Below are 10,469 nucleotides of genomic sequence, written 5' to 3'. Positions count from 1 at the left end.
CCACAAACTCCAGTGTTTCCTTTCAAATGGTATCAAGAATATACATATCCTCAGGTCCTGAGCTACAGGCAGTTAGATTTGGGTATGTCATTTTAGGCAAAATTTGAAAAAAAGAGTCAGAAAAAAAATGTGCAGTGTTTGAAAACAGTACAGAGACTCTGTATCCCTGACAGGATTGGCAGTATGGTGTATTAGAGGGAAGACAGACTAACATCACCTGCTGAGTGACGACGAGTGGTGGCGATTCAACATGTAGAAATTAATAGAAAATGACGGCCGATGTTCTGTTTTAGATGATTTTTCCTTATGATCCCTGGAGATTAATATGAAACCATTGTATCAAAATTATATCATCATGACATGTGTTGTTGCCCCTTTCCCACGGTGAAATAGGATATAAATAGCTGTGCGGTTATTCAGAATTCTAATTGTGTGTCCTAGAACCAGGCTATAGGCTTCTGTAGGACTGAACCTGCCAAGTTAATGCATGCACTTTAAGAATGTTTTGATTATATGTCCGGTGTTTTCTCCATTTTATTTTACAATTCATATCATGTTAAATACTCGCTGTATTATATTGATTCTGTCGACAAAATTCTAATTGTCAGAACATGAGACATCCAAAAAAGCTGTCTTCTCACAAAAACGTCTGTAGTGGCCGAACGGTTTGGCCAATAAAATGACTCCCACAAAAGCCCCATGGGACTCATCTAACGTTGGTACCGCCAATGTGCCAACTTCTGTTTGTAGCGTCCAAACCGTTTGGGCTACAACCAATGAGTAACAATTCATGTCTGATCTGCGATTGTGTGACTGGGGGACTGTGTCATCTATCGCTCACTTGGATCAGACCCTTAAATGTTTTACTTCTCTGTTTAACACTGTTGCAGATAAGCATGCTCCGTATAAAAAACTAAGAGTAAAGGATACATCAAACCCTTGGTTCATGCATGAATTGTCGGACAAATTACAGGAAAGAAGTTTAGCTTGGGCTAAGGATAGATTGACTGATACTACGTCTGACTTGCAGTCCTTCAGGCATTTGAAAAATAGATGTTTATCTCTGTTTAGAAAAGCAAAGTCAACATACTGTACTTCTTGAACTGTGTATCTGAGAATGGTGGGAATCCAGCAAACTTCTGGAAAGTAGTCACATCTCCGAAACAGAACCCCCCCCCCCCCCCCTCATTACCCCAGCAGGTTATGACAGCCTCTGGTCCCATAATAGACCAACTGGAAATGTATGGTGCTTTTAATAACCATTTTGCCTCAGCTGGCCATACATTTGAATAGTTTATTTGCCTCAGCTGGCCATACATTTGAATAGTTTCTGTAAATTCCTATAATTCCAGTAGAGGGTGTCTTTTATTCACCTTGAAACAGACTGTAGAGAATAATGCACTCCCAGATACGCATTCTCTAGTTTAATTTCAACCATTTAATATCTATGATGTCGTAAGTGCCTTGCTAAAAATCACTGTAAAAAAAAATCCACAGTGGCGGATTCTCTTGATACCTTCCTACTGCAGCTCTCTGCCCTACTTATTGCAGAATCATTAACCTATATTCTTAACTTGACAATTGTTTCTGGTGGCACATGTCCTCACACTACACAAAGGAGATCCTTCTGACTTAGATGACTACCGTCCAATTTATCTTGCCTTACCAAAATTGTTGAATCCCTGGCCAACTCTCAGCTAAGAAAGTTTTTAACTTCTCATTCTTTTATTTTTTTATTTTATTTCACCTTTATTTAACCAGGTAGGCTAGTTGAGAACAGGTTCTAATTTGCAACTTCAAAGCAGTTCGACACATACAACAACACAGAGTTACACATGGACTAAACAAACATACAGTAGAAAAATCTATATACAGCATGTGCAAATGAGGTAGAATAAGAGAGGTAAGGTAATAAATAAGCCATGGTGGCAAAGTAATTACATAACTATTCTATTCTAAATGTACACCAGTCTGGCTTTAGAACTGGACATAGTACTGTTTCAGCTGCTATGCTTGTTCTAGATGATGTGTTAAATTGCTTAGTTCATAAAAACCATTGTGCTGCCTTATTTGTAGACCTTTCCAAAGGCTGACTGAAATAGGCCTGGATCAGGCTTCTTGCATGTGGTTTGAGAATTATCTGTCAGATAGAACACAATGCGTGATTTCTGATGGTGTCTAGTTTCCTGGATATTACAACAGGGGTCGGTATTGGGACCTGTTCTTTCTAATATTTATATAAATAATATTGGTCTATCTGTTAAAACTTGTAATATTCATCTGTATGCAGGTGACACTGGTATATATTCCATTGCCCCAACTGTTGACCAGGCTATCTTAGAGCTGCAATCTGACTTTGTTGCCTTACAGAAAGCCCTGGTTAGTTTCAAACTTGTACTTAACGGGGACAAGACTAAAAATATGTTGTTCTCAAAAAAGTTTCAGATGATCTACATATTTATTAATTGGATGTTTTCCCCATCAATTGGGTTCCCGCCTAGAAATATCTGGACATTTGGATTGACAAGATGTAATGTTTAAAAAGCATATGGATGTGCTCGTTAAAAAGCTACAGTGGCTTGTGAAAGTATTCACCCCCTTGGCATTTTTCCTATTTTGTTGCCTTACAACCTGGAACTAAAATAGATTTTTTGTGGGGTTTGTATCATTTGATTTACACAACATGCCTACCACTTTGAAGATGCAAAATATTTTTTATTGTGAAACAAACAAGAAATAAGACAAAAAAACAAAAACTTGAGCATGCATAACTATTCACCCCCCCAAAGTCAATACTTTGTAGAGCCATCTTTTGCAGCAATTACAGCTGCAGGTCTCTTGGGGTATGTCTCTATAAGCTTGGCACATCTAGCCACTGGGATTTTTGCCCATTCTTCAAGGCAAAACTGCTCCAGCTCCTTCAAGTTGGATGGGTTCCACTGGTGTACAACAATCTTTAAGTCATACCACAGATTCTCAAATGGATTGAGGTCTGGGCTTTGACTAGGCCATTCCAAGACATTTAAATATTTCCCATTAAACCACTGAAGTGTTGCTTTAGCAGTATACTTAGGGTCATTGTCCTGCTGGAAGGTGAACCTCGGTCCCAGTCTCAAATCTCTGGAAGACTAAAACAGGTTTCCCTCAAGAACTTCCCTGTATTTAACGCCATCCATCATTCCTTCAATTCTGACCCGTTTCCCAGTCCCTGCCAATGAAAAACACCCCCACAGCATGATGCTGCCACCACCATGCTTCACTCTCGAGGTGATGAGACGTGTTGGGTTTGCGCCAGACATAGTGTTTTCCTTGATGGCCAAAAAGCTCAATTTTAGTCTCATCTGACCAGAGTACCTTCTTCCATATGTTTGGGGTTCTCCTACATGCCTTTTACCGAACACCAAACATGTTTGCTTATTTTGTTCTTTAAGCAATGGCTTTTTTTCTGGACACTCTTCCGTAAAGCCCAGCTTTGTGGAGTGTATGGCTTAAAGTGGTCCTATGGACAGATACTCCAATCTCCGCTGTGGAGCTTTGCAGCTCCTTCAGGGTTATCTTTGGTCTCTTTGTTGCCTCTCGTTGCCTGGTACGTGTGTTTTGGTGGGCGGACCTCTCTTGGCAGGTTTGTAGTGGTGCCATATTCTGTACATTTTTTAATAATGGATTTAATGGTGCTCTGTGGGATGTTCAAAGTTTCAGATATTGTTTTATAACCCTCAACTTCTCCACAACTTTGTCCCTGACCTGTTTGGAGAGCTCCTTGGTCTTCATGGCGTCGCTTGCTTGGTGGTGCTCCTTGCTTAGTGTTGTTGCTGACTCTGGGGCCTTTTAGAACAGGTGTATACATACTGAGATCATGTGACACTGAGATTGGACACAAGTGGACTTTATTTAAATAATTATGTGACTTCTGAAGGTAATTGGTTGCACCAGATCTTATTTAGGGGCTTGATAGCAAAGAGGGTGAATACATATGCATGCACCACTTTTCAGTTTTTTATTGTTTTGAATTTTTTGAAACAAGTAATTTTTTTAATTTCACTTCATCACTTTGGACTATTTTGTGTATGTCCATGACATGAAATCCAAATAAAAATCTATTTAAATGGCAGGTTTTAATGCAACAAAATAGAACAAACGCCAAGGGGGATGAATACTTTTGCAAGGCACTGTAAGATGGGCTTCTTTTTTAGAAATAGATCTTGCCTCTCCCTAAATAGCAGGAATCATATTGTATAGTCAACTTTCCTGCCAGTTCTTGACTATGGTGACACCATTTACCAGATTGCAGCAGCCACTACTCTTAAACCTTTGGATGCCGTCTACCATAGCGCCCTTCGCTTTATCACAGGTGACAGTTTTAATACTCACCACTGCCTCCTGTATCAAAAGGTTGGCTGGTCCTCAGTAAAGTCCTGCAGATCACTTCATTATTCCCTTTTTGTTTACAAAGCTCTCCGACTTAACTAACCTCATTGTTAGAATATAAAAACATGAGACACCAAACCTCTGATTCACAAAGTTGACTTACTCTTGATGTTCCTCAGGTGTCCATCAAACTAGGTAAATCCACTTTAGTTTTAAAGCACCTCATTGCTGTTACCATTTACAAAATAATTACAATTTGATGTTCTGGTGCCGCTCGGGCAATTTCAAATATTGATTGGGGACCTTCTTATTTGGGAACGTAATTGTTTTTCTTTAATATTTGTGTTGTGTTATTGCATTTTTTATTTTGTCTATGCAATTGTATATGCAGGGCCCTTTGTGAAAGAGACCCTTGTCTCAATGGTGACTCTATGCTTAAATAAAGTTAATATAAATATATTTGTATGACCCTAACAGCTAAGGTTAGCATTGGGATAGGCTAATCTGATTCCAGATCAGATCTTAAACTGTTCTGGTGGAGGTTTCTTTCCCTCATCCCCGATAGGGGTGATTAACATGATCCGTGGTCAGGCAGTATCCTGTAAATGTTGTTGTTAAGAGTGTTATCAAGGGCATCTCGGTTGAGTTTAATTGACCCCCATAAGGCTCACTGCACAGACCACCCAAAGGGAGATGGAGAGGGGTGGGTAGAAGTTGATATAGGCTTGGGTGGTGTGATCTATTTTAGGCTGTGGTCTGAATCCCTCTCCCTTCTCCCTGAACAAGTGTACACTTGTGTTCACTTATTCACCTCCCATCATTGGATCTGGTAAAATACTCTGCAAATGAATCCTTCCTTTCTTGCTTCCTTGAAGTAATCACTGATCTGACATAATGTAATTGGTGAAGGTTATATTGGAAAGCTTGCTCACACCAATGTAGTTATATTAGTGATTTCTTCAAGGAAACGAGAAAGGAAAGGTGCATTTTCAGAGTCTTCAAACAGAGCCATTCATTTAAAAGGATTGTGTAAGAAATATGGCCGAAACTCCACTCTAGCCCCACTCTTACACCAATCCAATGTTTTTGACAAAGGTGTAGAATCGGAAAGCAACCAGTGAGAAACGTATTGATGTCTTCAATAATTATTGATGTCTTAAATAATCTTGGGTGAACTTTTCTGTTTTACATCCAAAAGCCTTCTGCTCTTCTCTTCAAGCATGGTTATTACAACCTAATTGACCCAGCTCTGTACATCATGCATGTATATAATGCACATGTCACGATAGGATAAGTATAAAGGTACTGTAATTCAGCTTGACAAATGCAATGAACAGACACAGACAAACATTGCCAACACAGCATGAATTTATTGATGATGGCAGTGAGTTGGCAGTTTTACAGACGTGTCATTGCAACTGGATGCCGCAGTGACATTAGGGGCCATATTCATGAGACATTAGACACCATGCTACTGCAATAATCAGAATATTAAAAAAAAGACATCATACAAAAACATACTCATGACAGTCATGCAGAAATGTCTTCCATGGTCCCTTCAAAGTGCATGTTATTTTCCCGTTATTATTGTGGCCATTGAATATCATTTATACTGTAGATAATGTGTGTTGTTATACATTAGCAAGGTACAGTATTTGATAGCATGATGGCTAATATGTTGAATACAGCCGTGAATACAGCCGTGAAGACGTTGGGGTCTTCTTCTTTACGACGGTCTTGATGAAGGACGTGGTCTTTGGCGGTACTCTGGGATGTGGTGCATGATCCAGCCGGCCGGAGCAAGCATGCCGACAGCAAAGACGGACATGATAAAGAAGCTTTGCTGTGAGGGAGGAAGGGAGAGGAGACGAGACAGAAAATAAGAGACACAGTAAGAGCCATACGTTGACCCACTACTGTACTAAACCCTCGAAGCCAATTACGTTTCTGTTAAAAGACTAAAGTTAATCTGCAGTTGGTAACACTTAATCTAAAGTCTGCAGGTATAAGGCATTATGATGTGGTTATAAGGCATTGTAAGACTTGTCATGAGCATGTATGACCCACTGTCATCTCTTTATGATCCTCACATAATACCAGTTATTTTGAGCCACTTGAACATTTCACAGAGGACCATGACATAATATTATAAGCCTTATAATAGGACATTATAATAAAACATTAAATAAGAACATTATGTATGTGTTCATACAAATAGTAAAGCATTATACCTGCAGGCATTAAGTGTTAGTAAAATATCAATGAGAATGTTACTGCCATCTAATATTTAGAGCTGACATGTCTTCTGTTTAATATCCACATCTCCAATCGAGTTTGCTGTATTTGTATTTTGTATGGCTTCAATTAGCAATATAAAGGACTGTTTGGTGGTATATAATTTCTTCATTCTATTGAGTATACAAGTGTCACTCAAACTACTCCACCCACAAGTATCAAAGGAACTTGTGTTTGAGCCTTCCTTTCTCTTTAGTGGTAGTGTTACAAATGTATGAAGGCTTGTTGTGCAATTAACTTTCCTATGTCCCTGATACAAATCCCAGAAAAGTATGTCTTCAACTCATTTCAGACCGGCTCATTTCAAGTTGAAGAACGTATTTATGTCTGCAATAAATTCCCATATCAAATATCATCACCAATATCTACTCTGTATTTATTTCATCACTTCAACAAATGTGCTCTGGGTTATTGGAGTATGGGTATTATCAGAGGTGTTGGGAATAGTCCATTGCAGGGATGGGGCCCACAAAAAAATAGAACTCATCATGAGAGGCCACAGTTGCTCGCGGGTCTGGGTACATGTCGCATGTGCTCCCTCTCCGACCTCTAGGTCACCAGGCTGCTCGTTAGGGCGCACACCTGTCACCAACATTACGCGCATAATGACACTCAACTGGACTTCATCACCTCTTTGATTACCTGCCCTTTGTATGTCACTCCCTTTGGTTTCTTCCCCAGTTGTCATTGTTCCTGTTTCATGTCGGTGCGCTGTTTGTGTTTCTTGTTTTGTTAATTTATTTATTAAATATATTCACTCCCTGAACTTGCTTCCCGACTCTCAGCGTACATCATTACAGTAGCCATAGTGTGTATATATATATATATATATTGTTTTATCCAATGTCCTTCAAAAGGGAGCGCGGCCAGTGGGCCACCAGTTACCCATCCCTGCACTACAGCTAAGCGGCTCAAAGACTACAGACTTTCCCAGGAGGTCTAGGCAGGCCACACTGATCCACATCAGAGCCACCTGCCCCGGGCAATCGATTTTATTATATCCCAGGCAGCTCCCTCATGGAGCTGAGGCGTTCATTGTGTCCATACATTATACATTAGTGTAACGGTGGTCCTCCTTCTCTTCGGTCGAAAAGGAGGAGTATTGATCGAACCAAGGCGCAGTGGAGTTTGAACACATATTTATTAACGAAAAAACACGAACTTAACTAAACTAACAAAACAACAAACGGTGTAGACAGACCTAGACGACGAACTTACATGAAACAAGAAGAACGCACGAATAGAGAAAACATGCTACACAAAAACAACGATGAACAAAACAAACCGAAAACAGTCCCGTGTGGTGCAAAGACATACACAAACACGGAAGACAATCACCCACAAACAAACAGTGAGAACACCCTACCTAAATATGACTCTTAATTAGAGGAACACCAAACACCTGCCTCTAATTAAGAGCCATACCAGGCAACCCAAAACCAACACAGAAACAGAAAACATAGAATGCCCACCCAACCTCACGTCCTGACCAACTAACACACATAACAACTAACATAAATAGGTCAGGAACGTGACAATTAGAAACCCTTTCTATACTTCCAGCCAAGAGGAAAGCCTATTTTATAGCTCCGGCTCAGAGCTTTTTGGTGCATCCTTGTCTGTCCAATAAAGTCAGTCTCAACCTCTAAGTCTGAACTCAATCTTTGATGTCTGAATTGTCTAAGTTGTTGACTTCTAAACAGACTGTAAAATATAGGCAGGGTAGAAGTATGGAGAGGGGTGTCAATCAACAGACATGGATCACATCCTTCCTTACCAAGGCTTTTATCCACATGGCAGTTCTACGTGTGAAATACATCAGTCTTTCTATAGTTGAGAAATGGCTCTGTGCTGTGTTTGAGAGCACTCAAAAATGTAGACATAGCGGAAGAGCCATGGCAGGACACAGCAAAATAAACATTTACCCTGTGTCCTTATCAAATCTACAGCGTAATTATCCTGGTGAAACAACCACCCAATCCAAAGACGAGCTTGCTGCGATCTCTCTCTCTCTCTCTCTCTCTCTCTCTCTAAATTACATGGAATGTTTGTGGCAGGACAAACAAAATGTTGGCCTGTCCATCTGGTAAACTGGAACTTGGGGAGCACAAACCCTTAAATGACTAATCAAGTCAAGCGTCACCTGATGTTTAAGTTATTGCAGAACACTCGTATAATTTTCTGTTGATGACATTATTAAATGCGTGAGTTCACCTGAGATATGAAGGATGACAATACAGGGTACTATGACTGTTATTGTAATGTTAATACATTAAAAGGCGGTTTCTTGGACACAGATTAAGCCTAGTCCTGGTCAAAAAAGCAAACTCAATGGAGAATCGCCATCAAAAATTTGTTTTAGTGTCGGACTAGGCTTATTCATTCAGTTTTAACTTTGAAATATGATGGAAAAGAAACATCAAACACAATGGGCTAGTTTAAGCCTAGGACTAAAAACCATGCACAATAAAACGTCTAAATCCAATGAAACTTATTTTAAGTTCAGGACTATGCTTAATCTAGGCCTCAGGGAAACTGTCCCTGAATGAATATAGAATCAACAGTCCCTTGCCACATTGAGGGAGTTCCAAATTAGAGAGAACTGTCTACTGTATCAGCAGAGAGTCCCTCAGTGCAACACTCACCCCAGGTCCGATCTTGGTCTTGGGTGGCTTGCTGTAGATGCTGGACCTCCTGTCTTGCAGGACCATCTTAGCCCGTACCAGAGATGCTGCCTGGGGGACCCCCTTCAGGGCCATGACCATCCCGACAGCTGTGGATGTGAGGGATGGGGGAGGAAGGCAGCGCACGTAGCTCTTGAGCTTTGCGTCTCAAGAGTGCTGAGGAACCTCCCGACGCATGTGAAATAGACCCCAGGACCAGTCACATTAACATGGGTGGAGTCAGGAGGATGGTTTTTAGGCAATCAGAAAGAGGGGGGGGGGGCTATCAGGGCCATGTTGTTCAACAATACCTCACGTTGTCATCAGGCAGATTTGTGAACTTGAGGACTGCATGGAGACACTGTCTGGAACTTTTTGAGAAACCATCTGTTGAATGGCCTTAAGTCAACGTAAGGTTCGGGCATGATTTGTATCTGTAAAAAATGTTGAACTAAGGCTGTGTCGAAGACTTGATTTAAAGGGAGTTGGTCTTCGATTGATGTCAAGGTAGTATTTAACCCTGACGCCATAAACCTTTTTTTCCCAATGATCCAACTTCATAGACATGAACAAGTGGGCCAGAGCTCATCATCCTCTAATGATGTAATAAGCAATAAAAACCAAAGCATCCTTCTGCTTTCATGACTGATTAGTACTCATTACCTGATTTCAGTATGTCTTGGTCATTAAAGATACACTTGAAAAGTTTAGTTGCTAATTGTTTGTCAGATTTTGGCTTGAATGTTGGTTGTAGGGTCCATAAACATATGTTAAAACAACTTCTTATCTCATGAAAACAAAAAATCTGGCAAACATTTGTCAAACAATATAAGCTTTTGCTCTTAGAGGTCTAGTCTGGACAATATTTTCTATAGGGGACTCCTTTTTGCTCAAAAGGCAAAAGTTCCCTATAGCCTCTCTATTCTACTGTAGGCCTATAGTGATTTTACATCATTTTAGAGGGAAGAAGATAATAGATAATGGGTGCTAAATAGAACCTGGCACACAACAAAACACAGCACCTGGCCCTCTGGTCTTTGTCTGTCCAGCAGGTGTCTTAATTGTGCCTTACAATCGCCGCCTGATTGGTAATGATCTGATTTTCCATGCAGATCAAAGGAGGGTAAAGGGTGTAGGGGGAAA

The 10,469-nt window shown here is 40.3% G+C and overlaps 1 protein-coding gene across 1 annotated transcript; it reads right to left on the bottom strand.

The window, feature by feature from the left end:
• Window positions 1–5,718: 5,718 nt before the first annotated feature.
• On the bottom strand, window positions 5,719–9,540 carry si:dkey-85n7.8 (COX8 domain-containing protein). Its single transcript, XM_055872450.1, has 2 exons — window positions 9,309–9,540; window positions 5,719–6,211 (listed from the first exon to the last, which is right to left on the bottom strand). The coding sequence occupies exons 1-2, from the start codon at window positions 9,426–9,428 to the stop codon at window positions 6,095–6,097; spliced, it is 237 nt and encodes a 78-aa protein (XP_055728425.1). The 5' UTR covers window positions 9,429–9,540; the 3' UTR covers window positions 5,719–6,094.
• Window positions 9,541–10,469: the final 929 nt, after the last annotated feature.

This window comes from Salvelinus fontinalis, chromosome 20 (genome assembly GCF_029448725.1).
Source record: "Salvelinus fontinalis isolate EN_2023a chromosome 20, ASM2944872v1, whole genome shotgun sequence".
In the NCBI taxonomy this organism is placed as follows: Eukaryota; Metazoa; Chordata; class Actinopteri; order Salmoniformes; family Salmonidae; genus Salvelinus; species Salvelinus fontinalis.
The sequence above is the reverse complement of the archived record's forward strand: the minus strand, read 5'-3'. Positions and strand labels throughout refer to the sequence as shown.